Genomic DNA, 21,384 nt, shown 5'->3' with positions numbered 1-21,384 from the left:
AGCTGTGAAAGTGGGTGACCGGAAGTCATGGTGGGTATTGGGTGGAGGGTTAAGTCTGAGAGGATCTTATAGCCCAGTGTTTCCCAAAGCTTCCCAAAGTGGGTGACATTGCCCCCACGGGAAAGATTCAGGGGCTGCTGCAAAAGTGGATACCTACACTGACTTATAGGCGCCCCGGTGGTGTTGTGGTTACCCATTGGGCTGCTAATCGCCAAGTCAGCAGTTCCAAACCACCAGCCACTCCCAGGGAGAGAGACGAGGGCAGTTCTACCCTGTCCTGTCTGATCGCTGTGAGTTGGAAACGACTGATGGCAATGAGTTTGTTTCTGAGACCCTGGATTATGGGGTATAATACAAAAGTTGTTCAATGCCAGCAGGGGGGAGAGTGGTATGGAGAACGGAGAGGGGAAGCTGGTGGTGCTGAGTCAGGGGGTAAGACAGAAAGGGGGTTCGTTTGGGACTCTATGTTGTATAGCCTGTGTTGTATACACTCCATAGTAGTCCCAACCTACAGCCACATGCACCGCCGTTATGTCCACTCGGAGGTCTCATAGTGGAGCTGTTAGCAGCTCACCGGGGCTCTTTACACTTACAACAGGGGAGTTAAATCCTGAATCTGCCCATAGACGTGGGCAAGGTACCAGTGAGCCCCTGAATGTGTATGTAAATATTTGCGAATCTATGTCTACAAAAATCCAAGGAGGGGTCCCGAACTTTCAGGGGGCTGCAATGTAACACCAAGTCTACAGCCCCCGGAATCCCTCCTTCCCACAGGGGCACAGGCCCGCTCCTGGCGCTGGGCCTCTACAGCCTGATACTCGTGGTCCTGATGATCGTGGACCTCGCGCACTTCTGCCGCGGCCGCAGCCCGAGCAAGCCCCGACCGCGCGCCCCCTCCTCGGAGGCCCGCCCGCTGCAGGTGCCTTTGGGGAGCTGCTAGACGCGCCCCGAGCGTCTCTGCGCGTGCGCCTCGGCCGAGGGCCCGCCTCTGCTTCCGGAGCGCGAACGTCGGCACCCGCCTCCGGCTCGGCCCCGCCCCCGACGCAAAGCAGGGGCGGGGCACGCGAGGGCGGATTCCAGAGGCTCCACCCCCTCCTCCCCGACACTGCGCCTGCGCGGGCCCGGGACCTCACCTCCGCAATGACTGTGAGTGGTCCAGAGACCCCTGAGCCCCAGCCGGCCACCCCGGGGGTGCATACTTACCCTCCCAGCGCTATCCCTTTTCTCACCCGCCCGACCACCCCCTGGCCTGCTATTCCTGTCTGGATCCTGAGCCCCAGCCCCCGGGGGATCTGCCCTGGCGCCCACCCCGGAGTCGACCCTCCTCCGCCTTTCGCTACAGGCCAGTTCAGTGGAGCAGCTGCGGAAGGAGGGCAACGAACTGTTCAAATGCGGAGACTACGAGGGCGCCCTGTCCGCCTATACCAAGGCCCTGAGTCTGGACGCGGCGTCCCAGGACCAGGCCATTCTGCACCGGAACCGGGCTGCCTGCTACCTGAAGCTGGTGAGCGAGCCAGACCACCCTCGCCCTAGCCCGGCGGCCGGGTCTGCCCCGGCTGAACCTTCACCTTCCTAACCCACCCACACTAGTCAAATGGTTTTGAGGCTAGGAGTGATGGGGGTCGATCAGGTGACTCTGGAAACCAGGAGACCCTCTGTTGCCAGCTAGTGCCCGAAAGGGAGGTGGACGACCAGCTTCTCAGGCTCCTGTTCTCTCTTACAGGAAGATTATGGCAAAGCGGAAACGGAGGCATCCAAAGGTGCGGAGCTGCAGGCTTTCGGTGGTGGGCAAGGACTGGGGCCACTGCGCCTTCACCTCTTCTCCTCTGGCCCCTCAGACACATCTGCCTTCTTTTCTTCCCACCTCCTGGGCCTTTCCCTTTTCTACAGCTTTTGCGAGGCTGAAGCATGGAGCCCTGCGTCCGTCCCCCCTCCTTCCTCTGGCTCTCCAGACTTTTCCCACCTGTTTCTGCCTGGAGATGGCTGCTTCCCTGCGGCTGACCGTGCTCCTGTTTATGCTCAGCCATTGAAAAGGACGGCGGGGACGTCAAAGCCCTTTACCGGCGGAGCCAAGCGTTAGAGAAGCTGGGCCGCCTGGACCAGGCCGTCCTGGACCTGCAGAGATGTGTCAGCCTGGAGCCCAAGAACAAAGTGTTCCAGGAGGCCCTGCGGACCATCGGGGGCCAGATTCAGGAGAAGGTATGCCAGGGGCTGAGAGAGGCGGAGGGGGTCGATGGCTCCGGGCTCTGTGAGAGGAGATGCTGGTGGCAAAGAAGGATATAGAAAGATGGGTGATCTCGCCAGTGAGCAGGAAGAAATGAATTACAGTCACAGCAAGGTCCTTTTTTGGAAGGGGAGGGTTGGCAGGAAAACTTAAGTTTGTCCATGTTGCCAGGAGGAGGGAGGAGGCAGACAGTCGAGTGCTGAAGGAGGTGTGGACTGGTGCGGCCCCTTTGGAGGCCTAAACGCTGGGTTAGGAATCACAAGATCAACAGTGCACACTCACCAGCTGCTCCAAGGGAGGGGATGAGGCGCTGTGCTCCAGTAAAAGTTTGCAGTGTTGAGAAGCCCAAGGGGTAGTACTCCACAGCCCTCTTGGGTCAGTAAGGGTAGGAATGGATTGGAATGGCTTTCTTGGCAGCAGCTCTGGTTTGCTGTTGTGGCGTTCGCATCTGTTACGTTGTAAACGAGCAAAGCTTTGCTGACTACCCCACAGGAACCTGCCCAGCGCACAGGTAGGCAGGCGCCTGCTTCTTCCAGCCTTGCTGGTGGTCACCAGATACTGGAATGCCCAACAGTAGGGCCGCGGCCTTGTTACAGACTCCATTCCAGTATCAGCAGGAATCAGATCCATGCATGTTGATGTGGAAAGCGCACGACAGCTGTTGAGTGAAAAAGCCAATGACAGGATCAAACTGGTGGGAGGATGCCATTTGCTCTCCCACAGACTCACCCAGAACAGCACCACTGTATTTCCTAGGAGTGTCTTCTTGGATATGTAAATATCAAGAAAAAATACATAACTTTTATATATCCATAAACGACAGGATACTACAGGATCCTTGGGACAGGAGTGGAATTGAGAGAGCTTTTCAAAGGAGACTGCCTCACATGGGGGTTTGGTTTTGTTACGAAGGGGGGGATCTGTAGGATACATGGAATTGAAAACTGTAGAAGGGATCGAAAGATATGGTGAGCTATAACCAAGTTGAAATTAACCAGGTAACAGACGTGCTATGATTGGTTAGTCATGTCTGCTGTGGGGGTAAACGGGGAAGGAGGTGACACACATGCTTGGCATATGTCATCCGTGCCCAGGACTCAAGAGAAAGGTAGAGGGCCTAGAATGACCTTGTCCATTTAACTTATTTGAGAAGCGGTCAAATGGCAATTCAGAAGCTGAAAGGGGATGTTCCCAGCGCCCTCATGGCCTGCCTGCCTGCCAAGTTCAGTATCACATGGGGCACGTGTGGAGTCATGCGTCCACAACCTTGATGGCACCATGGGGAATGGGTGCCACCTGGCTAATTGGACTCGTCCCCTTCTGAATGGCATGTCTTGCCCCAGCTGCCTAGCCAGAAAGCAGCTCAGAAAGGAACGCAGCCCACGGGAAGTTCGGGAGGAGCTGCCAGGCGAGTCTCTTCTTGCCCAAGGAGGGTTGATGCCATGCCTGAGCCCAGACAGCCTCGCTGTGCCTCCAGAGACTGTGGCCAGGAGGAGCCAGCGAAAATAAGCTGGATCGCGTTGTCCCTAAGTGCGGGGCAACTTCTTGAGCACACTGCTGGTTTGTTGTAGGTACGATACATGTCCTCGACAGACGCCAAAGTGGAACAGATGTTTCAGATCCTGTTGGACCCCAAAGAGAAAGGCACAGAGAAAAAACAAAAGGTATAAAAACCCTGCGGCAAGCCTGAGAGGGCTGAATTCCCACGAGAGAGCTGCCTGTTCTGAGCACCCTCCCCGGGGCTTATGTTGGCCCAGAGGCCCTGCTGGCATGGGAGGGAGCTCCAGGGGGCCTGGTGTGAACACAGAGAGGGAACTGAGGTTGGTAAGTGCCTTGTTGGCAGCCCCAGTGCCAGCGGGGAGGGGTTCAGCAGTAACCGGGCACCCACCGTTCTTGTGCCTGTCCCCAACACAGGCTTCTCAGAACCTGGTGGTGCTGGCCCGGGAGGATGCTGGAGCGGAGAAGATCTTCCGGAGCAATGGGGTGCAGCTCTTGCAAGGACTGCTGGACACGGGCGAGACCGACTTGATGCTGGCCGCTCTGCGCACCCTGGCTGGCATCTGCTCTGAGCACCAGTCCCGGGTAGGTGGGGGCAAGGTTACTGCTTTTGTCAGTCTACCCACCGTCCATCCATTCAGCCTCTCTCATTCCAGAAAGAACCGAAAATGATAGGTTCATTTCCTCGGCTGCCTTGAGGAAGTCCCATGAGCTGGGTGGTTTAGAGCAATAGAGGTCGACTGTCCCAAAGCTCTAGGGGCCAGGCCTCCAAATTCAGGGCATCCATAGGTAGGGCCGTGCTTTCTCTGAAAGCTCAGCGCCTTCATCTACCGATAACACCATCAGAGATTACCCCACAAGGTCATGTTCACAGGCAGGAGTTCAAATTTGAGGAGGGGGACAGGGGTCCAATTCAACCCCTGATAGCCGCGTACTCAGATGTTTAACAAGAGAGGGGAAAGTAAAATGGCACCCCCAAAAAGACCCAGCCTGGTTTGGGAAGAGGGGCCAGGAGCGAGCAGGCTCCGCTCTCTAGCACTTGACGCCTCGTGCCCACATGCTGACCGCAGGCATCTGTCCTTGCTCTGAAGGTCACGCTAGCTTTCCCCTTGCTGTGAGGATGTTCTCACTGGTGAGAGGTGTGGGCAGTGACGTCGCCCACAGCGCCTTACCTTTGAGGCCGTGCACAGGCATGGAGAGGTTGACCCTGAGCTGATTCCCGGGAGACAGGATTGCAGGGCGAGGCAGTGCGGTCAGAACAGCCCTAGCCCTGGGGCCAGTGTGCTGTGGTGACCCCAGACCTGCTGCTCTTGCCTGCGCTGGTTTCACCCAGGAGACTGGGACCTCGCCTTCTGGCGACTCCTTGAGAGGAGGCCACGGTGTCTGGCTCCAGTGGATCTTTGAGATGCTCCGTGAAAACAGGCCACGCTCAGCCTCTAGGGCAGCAGTTTTCAGCTGTCCTAAGGCGGCCACCCTTGCATACACTTCCTCGTGTGGTGGGCCTATCTGCTGGTATGGTCTTAGTTGACCCTTGTGAAAGGGTCATTTGAACCACTTCTCTAAGGGCTACGAATGGTAAACCCTACACCCAGCAGCGGTCTTCCTGCTTTAGCCCCATCCTCCTGTGAAGCAGCTGAGACCCAGCATAAAAATGAGGTGATGCATGCCCATGTCCACAGGACTTCAGGCTTGGGCCTGGGGTGGAACTGGGGTGCTTGGGCCTAACGGAGAGCTCTGTCCAGGTTTCTGTCTCCTCTGTCGGGAGCCAGCTCCTCTGGAAAGTGTTCTTCAGGAAGCCTTTTCCAGTGGGACCCAGGAGCACACTCGCAGACAGACCACTTTGTGTTCACCCTCAGCCACTCCTTCCGCCCAAGTCTTTTGCCACCCTTTGGACTCACGATGAGGGGTCTCTGGCCGAGCTGGCCAGCAGATGGCTCTGTCCTCTCTCCACTGCAGACAGTGGCCACCCTGAGCGTGCTGGGCACTCGGCGCGTCGTCTCCATCCTTGGCGTGGAAAACCAGGCCGTGTCCCTGGCGGCATGCCACCTGCTGCAGGTGATATTTGATGCCCTCAAGGCAGGTGTTAAGAAAGGCTTCCGAGGGAAAGAGGGCGCCATCATCGTGGGTGAGTGGAGCAGGCTGTGGTCTCCGGGGACCCAGGGAGGGGTGGGCCTCAACTAGGCCAGCTCTGGGACCAGACACCCAACTGTCAGTTGTTTAGGAACAAGTCTTGGGGACAATATTTTACTCCACATTCTAAGCAACTGGGCAGGGAGGGGAGGTGGGGGCTGAGGTGACCTCTGGAGCCTGGCCTGGTACCCAGGGTACAGATGTCTACCTCCCTGTGTCTCCCTGGCCTGTTGGGCGGGTTCCAGGGTCAGACTGGGGCTGGGCCGCCATGGAGCCCCCCGATGTCTCTGGTTGGCAGATCCTGCACGGGAACTGAAGGTCCTCATCAGTAACCTTCTGGAGCTGTTGACTGAGGTGGGGGTCTCAGGCCAAGGCCGAGACAACGCCCTGACCCTCCTGATTAAAGTGGTGCCCCGCAAGTCTCCTAAGGACCCCAACAACGACCTCACCCTCTGGGTTATTGACCAAGGTATGTGACACGGATGAAACAGACTGAACCTGTGTTGCCCGCTGACCCGCAGGTGCTAGAAGTTATGATGGTCCCCAGACAGGATGTGTTGACTTGCCCTCTGTGGCCTGTGCGGTCCCTGTGGGAGCTCAGAGCCAAACCCTTCAGCCCTGTACTCATGCACGTGTCTCTCTCTCTCACACACACACGCACACACACGTCACGCCTGCATGCGTACCCCTGGAGAGGCAGGCGAGGCTGGACTAGCTTCCTGGGAATGAGGGTTATTTCTGTAGTCGGGGAAATCAGTCAAATCTGACATAGAAACCCACACGTCCCTTCGCCCTGTGAGAGAGACGGCAGAATACCCCCGCTGCTGGCAGGCGGCTCCTCCTCACCTGGCCCTGGTGTGCCCCGACCCGAGAGGCGGGCTGTGGTTCTCCTCCCCCTTTTCACTGACCAAGAACGGCACCCCCTGGGGCCTTGGGCCCCCGCATAGGCCGTGGTCGCCCTAGCTTCCCAGGGCCCCTTGGACGGCCCAGCTGCCTCCCACTGGCCCCAGCCCCTTTGCACGGGCCCTGGCTCTGCGGGTCCAACTCCAGCCAGTGGCAACAAGACAGCACTCATGTCCGTGCGTCTCCCAGGAAACCGCTTCCCTTATCCGAAGGGACTGGGATGGAGTGTTCTCCGGGCTCACCAAGTGTCTTTTCAGGTCTGAAAAAGATTCTGGAGGTGGGGGGCTCCCTGCCGGACCCTCCTGGGGAGCCCGCGGTGACCGCCGGCAGCCGCATGAGTGCCTCCATCCTCCTCAGCAAGCTCTTCGACGACCTTAAGTGTGATGCGGAGAGGGAGAACTTCCACCGGCTCTGTGAAAACTACATCAAGTGAGGGGCCGGGGCTCCAGCCCCACTCTCGGAGGCTTTGGGAAGGGGCAGCACCGCGCCGAAAGGGCGAGTGACCTTCCGGAGGACAGCCGGGGTAGACAGGGTGGTCCCAAGGCCCCTTCTTGGTCCACAGTGACGTCAGCCAGTGTGGCCCAGCACGTGCTGTGTGTCCCTGCTGGCATTGGCGTGAGCTGGGATGGCCGTTCCTTTCAGGAGCCTTGTGTCTGGGGCCAGACCAGGGATAAGACACTGCGATGTGAACGGAAGGATGCTGGGGTTCAGGAGAGAAAATGCAGTGGGGTGTGAGGTGGGGTGTGATGAGGGAAGGCAGCGATCAAAGCACCCCAGCATCTGTGTCTCGGCCTGGCCAGGGACGCGCGCGGGGAGGGAGGCAGGGTCATCCTCTTGAGCTGCTCCTGGTGTGACAGCTGTCACCCTGTGCCCCTCAGGAGCCGGTTTGAGGGCCAAGGGCTGCCCGGGAAGCTGCGGGCCATCCAGACGGTGTCCTGCCTCCTGCAGGGCCCAAGCGAGGCCGGTAACCGGGCCCTGGAGCTGAGTGGCGTCATGGAGAGCGTCATCGCGCTGTGCGGCTCTGAGCAGGAGGAAGAACAGCTGGTGGCCGTGGAGGCCCTGATCCACGCTGCCGGCAAGGCCAAGCGGGCCTCCTTCATCACTGCCAACGGCGTCTCACTGCTCAAGGACCTGTACAAGCGCAGCGAGAAGGACAGCATCCGCATCCGGGCGCTGGTGGTAGGCTGGGCCAGCTGGGCCTGCAGGGTGGCACCAGCAGACCCCAGGGAAATACTCGGGCTACTCAGGGCCTGGTCAGAGCTAGGCGTCTGTCCTACAGACATGTAGCGGGGCCACTTGACAGTGGGGCAGCTGTGGCAGCATGGCACGGAGGTGGGCTTGGCATGTAGGGGGTGCAGCCGGCCGTCCTGGGACTGCAGGGTGTCCTTCCGTGTAGGCATTGTAGCTGTGCACCCTAAAGAAGCCGGTGCTGTTGCCCGGTAGCTTGGCCGTGGCTGAGCACCAGCCTCCGCACACAGCCTGAGCGCCACGTGCAGAGAGTGTGTCTGAGGTCACGCACACAGAGACGGGGCGAATCTGAGGCAAGACCCATGCAGGTTGGAAAGGGCCAGGGCCCAGGTCAGTCCAGGGGCTGGAGTGCTGGGCCCCAGTGCTCATGGCCAGCCCAAAGGCCGACTGGCTGCCAGCTGCCCCCTGTGGTGCCGTGGAGTGGAACAGGGGGCACAGTGCCAGAGAGGGGAGCCTGGCAGGTGTGGAGAAGCCCCGCCTGCCATCCAGGTCAGGCAGCGGGTGGTCGCCCTCTGCCTGCAGGGTCTCTGTAAGCTCGGTTCGGCCGGCGGGACGGACTTCAGCATGAAGCAGTTTGCGGAAGGCTCCACGCTCAAGCTGGCCAAGCAGTGCCGGAAGTGAGTTGCTGGGGCTAAGATGCCAGGGGTGGGCGGGGCTCCCGGCCAGCCCCAGGTGGACTCTCCGCGTCCCAGCAAGTGCAGGGTTTCTGCATGTTGAGGGAGTGCTCAAAGCCTTGCGCTGTCTTCCTGGGCCTGGTGGGCTCTTCTGGCCCCGGGTCTGATAGTCACCCCCGGGGCCCCCACTGCCCAGGTGGCTGTGCAATGCCCAGATTGACGCAGGCACTCGGCGCTGGGCAGTGGAGGGCCTGGCTTACCTCACCTTCGACGCCGACGTGAAGGAAGAATTTGTGGAGGACGAGGCTGCTCTGAAGGCTGTGTTCCAGCTCAGCAGGGTAGCTTGGGGGCACCTGGGGCCCTGGCTGGGATGAGAGCTTACTAGGGGGGAGTTGGTGGGGAGCGATGGGCAGACTGCTTCCATGTCAAGATTCCGCCTCGGAAACCCGGGCGGGGGGGGGGGAGGGGGAAGGTCTACTGTGTCCTACAAGGTGGCCGGAGACCAGTGGCTTTTGCCTAGGCGTCCCAGGGAGGGTGGGTAAGTGCGTCCTGTAGCCACTGTGTGGCATGAGGCCAGCAGTGTCACCAGCCACCGCCTCTTGAGAGGAGCTGGGGAGGTCAAGGTTGTGAACTCTCAAAGCTCAGGGCCGCTCCCGGACTCCTTGTGCTCCGGCCAGAGGCAGAATGGGGTGCCTGGCCCTGACAGGCCGGCCACACTGAGCACCACTGAGCACCTACCCCCCGCTCCTGGCAGTCGGAGGAGAGGTCAGTGCTCTTCGCAGTGGCCTCGGCACTGGTGAACTGCACCAACAGCTATGACCACGAGGAGCCTGACCCCAAGATGGTAGAGCTGGCCAAGTACGCCAAGCAGCACGTGCCTGAGCAGCACCCCAAGGTAAGGGCCAGTCGGCCCGCGCCCACGCAGCAGAGCCTCTCGGCAGCGCAGTGGCTGGGTTCCCTTTGGTGGGGAGAGTCCCCCTTTCCCTGCTGAGATGCCTCCTTCCCCAGGACAAGCCAAGCTTCGTGCGGGCTCGGGTGAAGAAGCTGCTGGCAGCGGGGGTGGTGTCGGCCATGACGTGCATGGTGAAGACCGAGAGCCCTGTGCTGACGAATTCCTGCAGGGAGCTGCTGTCCCGGTGAGCCTCCTGGCCCCCAGGCTTTGGCCTACCCGGTGACTGCAGAGGGAGGGCCAGCTTGGGGGGACCTTCCACTGCCGCACAGAAGCAGAGGGTCTGCCTGCCTTTTCCCCACAGGGTCTTTCTGGCGTTGGTGGAGGAGGCGGCGGACCGGGGCACTGTGGTTGCCCAAGGAGGAGGCAAGGTGAGCTGGCTTGGGATGCCTTCCTGAAGACGGGGCCCGGAGCCTGTAATATAGAACCCAGTGGCTACATGGTCCCCACAGATGTTGGCTGCTGGGGTGGAGATGCGATTAAAGCGCGTGTTCTGTGGGTGAGGGATGCTGACCTGGGCTGGCTCCTGGAGGCCCCTGGCACTTGGCCTTTTACTACCCTGAGCGGCTCCTTGTCTATGCCCTCCTGGGCACGTTACCCAGCAGCACCCAGCCCCATCCCGGTACAGCCTTGAGTGTCTGGGGTGCCCGAGCAGCATGCAGAGAGCTGGAGAGGGTCTGAGGAAGCAGTGTGGTCCAGCCTAGGGGACAGAGGGCAGCAGAGTCAGGGCCTTGGGACTGGCGCACCTGGCCTGGCCCAGCCTATACTGAGCCCTTTTTCTGAAGGCTTTGCTCCCGCTGGCCCTGGAAGGCACTGACATAGGGCAGATAAAGGCAGCCCAGGCTCTTGCCAAACTCACCATCACCTCCAACCCAGAGATGACCTTTCCTGGCGAGCGGGTATGTGTCTTCTGGCCCCGGGAACCCATGCCTTCCTTCGGTCAGCGCTGCTGCTCCTCCTCCTCGGGAAGCGGCAGTTGTGTTGAGCCCCGAGGGGAGAGCAGCCTGGGGCTCGGGGGTCTTCCCTGTAGGGTCTGTGGGAGCTGGGATGAGCAGCCCTGACAGGCAGGCTGCATCCACAGATCTACGAGGTGGTGCGGCCCCTCGTCTCCCTGTTGCACCTCAATTGCTCAGGCCTACAGAACTTCGAGGCGCTCATGGCCCTAACGAACCTGGCGGGGATCAGTGAGCGGCTCCGGTGAGACCCCTCAAGATGTGGACGGGCGGGGGTGGGCAGGGCATCGTATTTTCCCTGGAAGAGACTCCAACAGTGTGGGCAGCCCTCCACAGTCCATGGCTCTTTAGAGCCTCACAGTGAACCCTGCTGGGAGAAGGACGTGTTGGAGGTGTTGAGCAGGGAGCTCAGAGAGGTGACGGGGCTGAGGAGGAAGTCGCCTAGGAGAGACACAGCCCTCCAGGCAGGCTCTGGCGTCCTGACAGCTTGGATTCAGATACTGACTTCACCCATCACTAGTTGTGCTATCTCAAGCCGAGCACTTCACCACCTCCTTGCCTCAGCTTCCCTGCTGTGAAAGGGGGGTGATTATAGTTCGCCCGACTAAGCAGGGACACACAGAAGTGCTTTACCCTTAGGTGTCTGGCTCTCAATCCTAACCATGCCAATAGGCAACAGCTCTCAATCATAACCATGCCCCGCCACGGCGCATGACTCACCACTCAGTCTCTTAGTCCGTGTCCGTAAAGTCACGTGAAATAAAGCAGGTGCCCAGGTCAGGGCGAGTGCTCGGGTTCAGGGCTAGCATCACCACCAGCCAGGCCTGCTCGCTCTAGGTGAGGGCATGTCCCGTGGCCCCACGTGATCGTGATCTTTCCTGTGTGGTTAGAAGGGAGGACCCTGGGCACAGCCCAGGGAAAGCCCTGGCCCACAGCTTGATTTGTCCGGGCGACGGGGGTAGGGGACTCAGAGGCTCTCATGCTGCTTGGTTGCCCCCCCAGACAGAAGATCTTGAAGGAGAAGGCTGTGCCTATGATCGAGGGCTACATGTTCGAGGAGCACCAGATGATCCGCCGGGCCGCCACGGAGTGCATGTGTAACCTGGCCATGAGCAAGGAGGTGAGGTCCAGCCGCCACCAGCGGGGCTGGAGGCCAGAGGAGTGGGGGACCTCTGCCTGACTTGGTCACGCCCCTCATCTGGCCACAGGTGCAGGAGCTGTTTGTCGCTGAGGGCAATGACCGGCTGAAGCTGCTGGTGCTGTACAGTGGAGAGGAAGACGAGCTGCTTCGGCGGGCAGCTGCTGGGGGTCTGGCCATGCTCACCTCCCTGCAGCCCACCCTCTGCAGCCGCATCCCACAAGTGGTCAGTGTCCCTACAGAGGGTGGGGGAGGGCCTGGCCAGGAGCTCCCGGTGGGGGTGGGGGTGACTCCTTGACGACCTCCTGCCTTGTGTCCCCCAGACTACACACTGGCTAGAGATCCTGCAAGCCCTGCTCCTGAGCTCCAGCCGGGAGCTGCAGCACCGGGGTGCCGTGGTGGTGCAGAACATGGTGGAGGCCTCCAGGGAGATTGCCAGTACCCTGATGGAGAGCGAGGCACTGGAGCTCCTGTCAGTGCTGGCCAAGGGCGAGGAGGGCCCCGTCACAAGGGCGGCCACCGCCTGCCTGGAAAAGGCGGTGGAATATGGGCTTATCAAACCCAACCAGGATGGAGAGTGAGCGCTGCCCCTCAGCGACATGGCCCGGGCACACCTGTGCACACTGCACCTGTCGCCGCACTGCGAGCCAATAGCTTGGCTGGATGGGGCTGGGGTGCAGGACACACTGGCCTCCACTGTCTAGCTGCTGCCCTCTGCTGGCCTCACTCAGCCCCACAGCCCTGCTCTGCAGCCCTGCCTCCAGCCTCAGGCACTGGGGCCCTTTCCTGCACTACTGAGATGCCTGCTGGGGGGTGGCTGGATCCCCAGCAGTAGCAGAGGCACACCAAGCAGTCGCCTCAGCTGTGGGCATGCCCGAGGCTTGCTCACTGACCCACGCTGACCGGCTAATAAAAGTTTGTGGAACTCTTAATTGTGCCCTGTGCCTGGGCCGGGAGGGCTGTCTGGGGACTGGCCATGGGAGGGCACCATGGAATGACCAACCAGCAGCAGAGCCACCACTGGAAGGACTCTAATGGATTCCTCACCAGGGGTGCTCTGAACCACCACTTAATCCTGCTGGAGAGGAAAGGGGTTAATAAGCCCAGGAAGTGAAACAATTTTAGCCCTGGTGGGGTACAGACTCCTCCCAGCACACTGCCTCTTCCCCGCCCTTTGTAAGAGCATTGTGAGTTCTGGGGCCTTTACTCGGGCAGGGATCGAGATTTCTAGGCCTCGAGGTGGAAGGGGCCTTTTTGCAGCAAAGAGCTACACCTGCCTGCCCTGCAGGTCATCTGCCCCCCTCCCGCCCCCGGGCTGTTCCCGCTCTCGCGCGAGTCTAGCAAGAAGCTCACTGGATAACGGTGTTAAGTGACAGGTCCCTGAGCCAATGGGAGACACAGGCAGCGAGCGCTAGCTAGGAGGCCCGCTTCCTGTTTGGACACGGGGGCGGGGGGGAGGGCAGCAACGACCGTTCCAAGCTGGGGGAATGGCCGCGACCTCGTCAGGGGCTGGCTCTCGGCAAAGCTCGGGGTTCCACTTCAAACGAACGTCGGTGGAGCCGAGCTCCGTGGCCCCCGGGTGCCTGCGGGGGCGGGGAGCAATCGGCCCACCTGCGTCGGAAGCACGCGCACCAGAGGCTTCGCCCCATTTTCACAGTCCCACCGCGGGCCCCGAACCTTGAAGGACTGAGCTGGGACCGGAAGCCCGCCACGGGACCGGAAGCAGGTGAGCACAGTTCTGAAGCTGCCCCGCCTCCCAGCCGCTGACGTCACCGCCCTCCCCGGTGATTGGCTTGAGGGAGGTGACCGCAGCCTGTGGGCCGCCTCGCCCTGGGCGGCTCCTTCAAACTTGAAATTTCCTTCACGTGTCAGTCAGGGTGCCAACGCGGCCGGCAGCTTTGCGCGTCGTCGTTTCTGCGGGATTAACCCACCGGAAGGACTCACCTGAGAAGGGCACAAGGTCAGCAACTGCCCTGGGATGGTAATGGACCCGGAAGGGATTAGGAGGCCCGATTGTGGTCAAGGAGAGATCAGGCTTCAAAGGCATGGAAGTACTATGAAATCCCTATCGTGCCGAAAATGGTGTTTGGAGAAAGTAGCATTGCTATCTATTATAACCACCAGATTGGTTTTTTCTCCCAATTAAAGGGTGACCTCCATCGAGGCAGGCACCGGCCGCTCCTGGCCAGGAAAAATGGCTTCTTGGAAGATGAAATGGCTGGATATGGTGCTTTTGAAGTTTATGTAAAACAGTTGCTATCCAGTCGATTTCACCGTATTATCACCCTGTGGGTCCGAGTAGAACTGTGCCCAGGGTTTTCAGAAGTAGATCGATCACCAGGCCTTAATTCTGAGGCCTCTGGGTGGACTTCAACCTCCAGCCAGCCAGTAGCCAGGTAGGTTAACTCTTTGTAAGACTCAGGGACACCCCCCCACCGCCCCCCTCCGTGGTTATAAATAATTAGCAACAACGGTCATCCTGTCAACTCTTAAATACTGCATTTAATAAACTAATTAAGCCTGCGTGTTTACTATAGTTCCTGCTAGTACTGAATGTATTATATGCATTTAGTACAAAAAATCCTAAGAGATGGATGCAATCAACTCTCCTTTTAAAACTGAAATTGGATTCAGAGATTAAGTGATGATATCAAGGTGAGCACGTTGGAAACGGCAAGCCTCTCTACTATAAAGAGCTGCAATCTCAGACACTCAGAGAGGGAATCCTACTCAGTCCTGTAGGGCCGCTGAGTCAGAGCTGACTCAAAGGCAGCAAGTGAGGGAAGGCCCCATCTTTCTCTCATGAACCGGTAGATGAGTTTGAAGTCCCTACGCTGCCATTAGCAGTCCAGTGCTTACTCCACAGCGACACCGGGGCTTCTTGCCGTTAGGTGCTATCCAGTTGGTTCTGACTCATAGCAACCCTATCCATCTGGGCCTGCTCCATCCTCACAGTTGCTATGTTTGAGCCCATTGTTGCTGCCACTGTGTCAATCATGTTATTAAGGTTCTACTTCTCTTTTGTTGACCGCCCACTAAGCATGCTATCCTTCTCTACCATCACTTCTAAGGAATGTTCCAGCTGTTGTATAATTCCTCCAGGACGGATTGGTTCCTTTTTCTGGCATGCCATGATATATTCTATATTGTTTGCCAATGTCATAATTCACAAGCATCAACTCTTTAGACTTCCTTATTCGTTGTCCAACTTTTGCATGCATATAAAGTCACTGAAAATAGGCCAGGCACCCCTTAGTCCTCAGAGTGACATTTTTGTTCTTTGCAATACTTTATTTTGCCCAGTGCAATAAGTCACTGGATTGATTTTCTTGACTGCCGCTTCCATGAGCATTGATTGTGGATCCAAGTAAATTGAAGTCATTTAGTAAAATGAAGTCATTGGGACTTCAATCTTTTCTCCAGGGGGAAAACATTTTCTTCAGTCTTTTTCCCATGGTGTTGTTTACTGGTCCAGTTAGGGGGATTTCCCTTTCCTTTACATTGAGGTGCATCACCTATATGGAAAGTCGTCTTTGACCTTCATCCATAAGTGCTTTCTACTTTTAGCAAGCCAAGTACCTGTAAGGGTACTGCCTCCCAAATGTTCCACTGTGTATGAAATCAGAGGGAGTCAAGTTCAGCTCTCCATCTGTCTCCATCTGAATTATGTGCTTGTGAGATCAGCTTGAGTTAGTTCCCCAGATTACATGAAATGAGCCAGATTAGAGGGAAATTGGAGCCGGGCAGGGGTCTCAGAACCCAGGCTACTTAAAATATCTCATGTCCACTTGGTGCTGACTGAACCAGCGGGGATGACAGGGAATGTCACTCATTCCGTGCCATACTCCAGGCAGTTCCGTGTTCTTCCTAAATCTCTAAGACCTCAAGCTCAGCGACTTTGTGGAGCTGGATACTGGCTGCCCCTGTTGTTAAGAGATGGTACCCCGATGGTACTAATGGTTTGCCCTCCACCACAACTGAAACCCACCTGGCAGCCGTGGAAGAAAGGCCTGGCCATCTGCCCCAGTGAGAATTACTGCCACCAACACCCGACGAAGCTCGGTTCTCTGTAACCATGGCATAAACGGATGTCCCAATCCACTAGACCTCAAAGGGGTGGTTTCGGCTTGGTGGTTAGGAGGTTGTATTTTCCCCAATGTATAGACAAGGCAGCTGCCACTCCCGGAAGGTCCGAGGCTCACACACAGGCTTCGCAACCCGAATCTCCTTGATCCCAGGACCCACCCCAGCCAGACGGGCCAGCAAAAGGCACTGCCGGGACATGGCCGTGGAGGGGTCCGGAGCGTGGTTCGGCTTCGGCTTCTGCGGCTTCGGGCAGGCCCTGGGCTCCGGGTGCGGGCGGCAGGTGCACAGCCCGGAGCCGCTGGAGGCCCCGTGCGCCGGCGTGGACATCTGCCGCGTGAGCGCCAGCTGGAGCTACACCGCTCTCGTGACCCGTAAGCCACCCCCGGTCTGCCCCCCTCCTGGCCACGCCCAGGTCCGCACGCCCCCCACCTGCTGCCCCGCCCGTCCTCTCCTGCTGCAGGCGGAGGCGGCACCCACCTGTCGGGCGCGGCGCGCGGCGCTGCGCGGGGCTGCGGGGACGCGTGGGCCTCGGAGGCGCTGCTCGTGGTGCGGCGCGGACCGCAGCTGCAGGCCTGGTCGCCCCCTTCGGCACTGTGCGGGGAGCCCCTCTGGACTCACGCCGTGGCGCCCGACGCGGCGGGGACACCAGGGCCGGCCGGGGAGGCCCAGGCTGGGGCGCTGCCCCTGCTGCCCGGCGCCTGCGCCTACGTGAGCCCGCGCCCGCCCTTCTACCGGCCTCTGGCCCCGGAGCTGCGCGCGCGCCGCCTGGAGCTGGGCGCCGAGCACGCCGTGCTGCTGGGCGCCACGGGCCAGGTGTTCTCCTGGGGCAGCGGCAGGTGAGTGGGACTGGGAAGGAAGGGGAGGGTCGCCCAGCTTGACGGGGCGGTAGGTGACTCGGGTCTCCCTGCTCAGGCATGGACAGCTCGGCCATGGGACCCTGGAGGCAGAGCAGGAGCCAAGGCTGCTGGAGGCGCTGCAGGGCCTGCCCATGGCTGAGGTGGCGGCTGGAGGCTGGCATTCCGTGTGTGTGAGTGGTGAGTGACCCAGCACTTCTCAGACCTCTTCCCCTTCCCTTCCCGTGCTGATGAGCGACATTAAGCCCTGCTGCCCGATTTGAACTCCGTGACCCTAGGGCATGGAGAAGAAAGGTGGCAGTTGCCCAGGGGGACCTGATGAGTGGCCAGTGGCGGACAGGCATGCTGTGGTGCGTGAGCCTCTGGAGCGACCACAACTGGAGGCCGCGGTGCGGGTTAGGGGTGTGGTATTTATTTACCGCTAGACGGGCAATCCAAGCACAGCTGTTTCCTAGGCGGTGGGCTGTTCCCTCACAGAGAGGGGGCACTGCTGGGAGTGAGCTGAGAGCAGGCCACCTGGCACCACGTGCAATCACCAGAGAGCTTAAGAAGCCTCCTATCATCATGCAGTGAGACTGCACCAGCAGACCCTAGAGCCTCTGGGCGGGAAACAGCCCCAGGCGGGGTCTTACATCCAAGGCCCCAGGAGAGGTTGGGCCCTTCAGTCCGGGGCTAGCAGCTGGGGCACTGACTTCAAAGCAGCCTCTTGGGTTCCTGTTAGCACCCTTGCCCCCTTGTGGCCTTCTCGGGGTACTTAATCCTAACCTTGGTTTCCTCGGAATCGAATGGGGGTATTGTGCCGCTTGAAGATTGCCTGATTAGAAAAGTGCCGACAAGTGACACCGAATATGTGCCTTACAGAAACGATCAGCTCTTAGTACGTTCTTAGCAATAGGCTGTTACTCTGACCATAAAAAACTAAAAAGTATTGGAAGAATGGAAACAGATGTCCTCCTGTTAAAGAGGCTTAAAGGGGGCCCTTGAGAGGATGGGCAGGAGCCTAACTTGGCGTGGCTGCAGGCATTAGGTGCCTCAGGGTGCCTGGGTGCAGCAGGCAGAGGGGCATGGACAGATGCAGGGGCCTTAGGAGGCGGGGAGGGGTTGAGTCTGTGGAATGGGTTCCCTTTGTCGCTTTTTCAGAGACGGGGGACATTTATATCTGGGGCTGGAATGAATCAGGGCAGCTGGCCCTGCCCACGAGGAGCCTGGCGGAGGAAGGGAAGGCAGTTGCAGCAGGTGAGGACCCTTCACTCCCACGTTTCTGCAACTCCGTCTTGGTTCCTGGGTGCTAGTGTGCATCTTTGAGACCTTTATGGGGAGCCGTTGCTGGTCCCAGCACTATCTGCTGCAAAGCCATCTCCTCCAGCACTTCCTGTAGAGAGGGGGGTGGAGCGCTGGGGCGAAGTATTCAATGAAGGTTTAGGCTCATGCTCAATTAGTGTTTCCCATCATCATCATCATCCTAACTTCTGCTCTCTCTGAAGCCACTGGGCTGGCCCGGGATGGTTCTGAAGTGACAGGAGCCGCCAGGACTGAGGACAGAACTCCTGCTCCCTTCATCTCTGTGCAGCCCTTCCCGGCGTTACTAGACCTTCCCCTGGACTCAACTGTGGTCAAGGCCAGCTGTGGGTCCCGACACACTGCTGTAGTGACTCGTGAGTGGGCCGGACGAGCAGCTTCAGGATGGGGGGGTAGTCACGCCCCTTGCTGTGGGCTGCTGGCTGAGGAAAAGGGCGGGATCAACTTAAAACCTGACCTGAAGCAACTTTGACACATCCTCAGTAGTTGCCTCACTCAGCAAATGAAACCACCGTGCCTTCCAGTGGGCTCTGGCCATTACCTGCCAGCCTGGCCGGCCCAGGCTCCTCCTCCTCTCGTCCCAGCTCCACACACAGGCAGATGCGTTCCCCACAGCACCAGCCCTGTCTGACCCACTCTAACTTTTAAAACCCTTGAATTCAGAGGCATGTAATGTGGGCTTACCAGGTGGGCTCTGGGAGGGTCAACTTCCTTTCCTGTCTGGCTCCTTCACCATACCAAGCGTTAAAAAGAGGACAATATTGTTCTCTGCCAAGCAGCTCTCGTGAGGTGGTGATTGTGATGCTGCTGGCTGCCAGTGGTGCCAGACCAGGCAAGACAAATGCCTTAGCAAGAGAGCATGAGTGCCGCTGCCACCCGCTTGGCTTTAACTCGCTACTGCGACAACATACATAGCAAACCGCGCGCCCTCACTTTCTGCAGCTAGTTCATTGACAGTTTTGTGTGCAGTCCCCGTCACCTTCCTTTTCCAACGTTCTCCTCCGTCACCATCAACTCACCACCCCCTCCGTGTCCTAGCTGATCTTTCAAGTGGCTCTTGTCAAATTCAGCTCACAAATAGGGCTTAAAAGAGCAGGCTGCTCAAGGCAGACATTCTTTACTAGGGAAGCTAAACTATGTGATTTCAAGGAGACATTGGGCTATTTTTTTGTTTAAGAGTTAAAGAATATCTCAGGGCAATAGCTGTCGGGGCTCAGCCAGCCTTCGTGGCTCTAGAAAGGCTGGGTTTCATGAGCATTTAAGTCTGTTCGGCATTTTCTCCTCTCTGAACAGGACTCTCCTGTTGAGCTTTTTATCAAAATGGTCAGTCATGGTGGCCAGGCGCCACCACGCCGTCCAGTCTTTTGGCAAACGAGGCAGCTGTTGGTGGTCGTAATGAGCCACACCTCCATGTCCGGATTCTCCTGCTTCTGTTGCTCCAGGCAGCTAGAGACTAATTTTGCCACGCACACTGGCTTGCAAGCACTCAGTAACTCAACTAGGAGTACTAACAGAAGTGGAAAGCATTTTTTTTAATTTATTTTTTAAAATCTGTTTTATTGGGGGCTCGTACAACTCTTATCACAATTAAGTACTTTTTAATTTTTTGTGAATTAGGGGAAGGGTTTACAGAGCAGATCATCAGTCGTACACTCAGCTATTCAAACCCATTATATTTCAACTCCTCCATTGCAATCCACTTACTATATAGCACTCATTCACCTTCCAGGTCCTGTTTCTGTTTGTCCTCTCCTCGTGCTTTGATCTGTCGCTGGGTACCTGCTGCCCTTCTGACCTGAGCTGGTTGATTATTCTAACATGGGCATGGTCAGGAGTGAGTTCAGTTCTGTGCCTGAAGAGTGACTAAGGGCCAGTCTTGGGGGTCCCATCAGTCCCTAGCTTACCGGTAGGGACTATCATTTTGAGTTCTCCATATTTTCAGACTCTGTCCAGGTTTTCCAATGTCTTCCCACTTTTTGGTAAAGAACCAATTTCGGACTGTTTCTGAGGTTTCATGTATTTGTCTTTTGGTGTTTGCATTCTTGCTCTGAAGTAGATAATCCATTGTTAAGAGTTAGGACTAACAGCACTGTCCTTGATTTTTCCAAGAATTTTATGGTTTCACATTTAAATCCTTCATCCATTTTTTTGTGTGGTTGATGTACGCATAGCTACAGCTTCCTTTTTCTAAATTGTGGAAATCCCCTTTCCCAACACTGCTTACTGAAGAGACTGCTTTCTCCCTGCCCTTTTGGTTGTAGGAACGGGGGAGCTGTACACCTGGGGCTGGGGTAAGTAAACCTTTGCGTGGTGGTGGCAAGACCAGTGGCAGCAGGGGCCTCAGGAGGGCTGTGCGCTCCCTCCCAGGGTCGGGGGACAGGTCAGAGATCAGATGGTAGCAGTCCTTCCTGGAGATTGTCTCCAGGGAATGTTTATTAGGCAGCATTATGAAACCTCTTTGGGGTCTGGCACTGGAGGAAGATAAACTAAGCATCCCTGCTCTGAGCATCTCAGCTTGGGTCAAGGGAGATCTGGAGGGGCATCTGCCGCCCTCCGAAACCTCATGGCATCAGGAGCAGGGTGGGAGGTGAAGCAGCAGCCCTCTAGTAGGCAGCTGTCTTCACTTCTCAGAGGGGAAAGGCAGCAAGGCCCAGGGAGAGTGGCAAAGGGGCTCCCCTCATTTTAGGTAAATACGGACAGCTTGGCCACAAGGGCACGAGCAGCCTGGATCGCCCCTGCCGTGTGGAATACTTTGTAGATAAGCAGCTCCAAGTACAGGCGGTGACCTGCGGCCCCTGGAATACCTATGTGTACGCTGTGGAGAAAGGGAAGAGCTGATCAAGCCTCTGCGTGCGGCCCGGTGGCTGCACAAGAAAGCCTAACCCGAACTCAGGCTGGAGTGAACTGCATGCGTGCGTGTGTGGCTTAGTTATAAGATGTATAGACAAGTGCGTAAAATAAATGTATATGAAATTGCAAGGTGTACACTGTGAAACTCACACAGCCAAGGTACACACATTCCAGCCCCTTTCCCCTCCTCAGTCAGCACCTGGAGAGCTCCTGGACAGCGGCTGCTGCGGCACCACCCAGACTGTGCAGGGAGCCATGGGAGGAGCCGCCACACTGGCAGTGTCCACAGCTGGCGCTGCCACCAGCTGAGGCTGATGTGCAGTCCAAATTGGGAACTACTAGAGGTTATTTCCTTTCCTCAGTCACTTCTCTGTTTCAATTCGTAATTCCATCACCTTTCCCTATATCCTTATACATTATGGTTTGATTTCTCTGCTTTTGAATGTTAAGGAAATAGTGTGTCTAGTTTCTTTAGGCTAATATTGTAAGGTCCATCCACATTGAGGACTGGTTGGATTCCCTGCGGATTTAGAGCATGCAGGGTGACTTATTTAGGGTGCCGAAAGGAAAAACAACCAACAATACTCTATCTGCCGAAACTGTCTGAGACACTCAAATATTCCCATTTTAACAGCTGCG

At 57.8% G+C, this 21,384-nt stretch overlaps 2 protein-coding genes across 4 annotated transcripts; both read left to right on the top strand.

Annotated features, from left to right (window-relative positions):
• Nucleotides 1-1,039: 1,039 nt before the first annotated feature.
• Nucleotides 1,040-12,588, top strand: UNC45A (unc-45 myosin chaperone A). 2 transcript variants are annotated; one of them, XM_075558006.1, is made up of 20 exons: nt 1,040-1,146; nt 1,343-1,504; nt 1,724-1,760; nt 2,024-2,199; nt 3,796-3,888; nt 4,139-4,306; nt 5,678-5,846; nt 6,150-6,320; nt 7,012-7,183; nt 7,633-7,933; nt 8,525-8,619; nt 8,813-8,954; nt 9,371-9,511; nt 9,625-9,752; nt 9,870-9,936; nt 10,351-10,464; nt 10,647-10,762; nt 11,521-11,638; nt 11,727-11,882; nt 11,980-12,588. In XM_075558006.1, exons 1-20 carry the CDS (start codon nt 1,141-1,143, stop codon nt 12,235-12,237), a joined length of 2,790 nt encoding a protein of 929 aa, XP_075414121.1. In that variant the 5' UTR covers nt 1,040-1,140; the 3' UTR covers nt 12,238-12,588. The 2 variants fall into 2 exon arrangements, with proteins under 2 accessions (XP_075414121.1, XP_075414119.1); XM_075558004.1 differs by having other exon boundaries at nt 1,071-1,191.
• Nucleotides 12,589-13,102: 514 nt separating this feature from the next.
• RCCD1 (RCC1 domain containing 1) lies at nt 13,103-20,904 on the top strand. 2 transcript variants are annotated; one of them, XM_075558002.1, is made up of 9 exons: nt 13,103-13,382; nt 13,529-13,616; nt 15,895-16,113; nt 16,203-16,578; nt 16,655-16,776; nt 17,737-17,832; nt 18,081-18,251; nt 20,157-20,186; nt 20,582-20,900. In XM_075558002.1, the coding sequence occupies exons 3-9, from the start codon at nt 15,939-15,941 to the stop codon at nt 20,731-20,733; spliced, it is 1,122 nt and encodes a 373-aa protein (XP_075414117.1). In that variant the 5' UTR covers nt 13,103-13,382; nt 13,529-13,616; nt 15,895-15,938; the 3' UTR covers nt 20,734-20,900. The 2 variants fall into 2 exon arrangements, with proteins under 2 accessions (XP_075414117.1, XP_075414118.1); XM_075558003.1 differs by lacking the exon at nt 17,737-17,832 and having other exon boundaries at nt 20,582-20,904.
• The last annotated feature ends 480 nt before the right edge of the window (nt 20,905-21,384 follow it).

This window comes from Tenrec ecaudatus, chromosome 9, assembly GCF_050624435.1.
Source record: "Tenrec ecaudatus isolate mTenEca1 chromosome 9, mTenEca1.hap1, whole genome shotgun sequence".
Taxonomy (NCBI): Eukaryota; Metazoa; Chordata; class Mammalia; order Afrosoricida; family Tenrecidae; genus Tenrec; species Tenrec ecaudatus.
The sequence above is the reverse complement of the archived record's forward strand: the minus strand, read 5'-3'. Positions and strand labels throughout refer to the sequence as shown.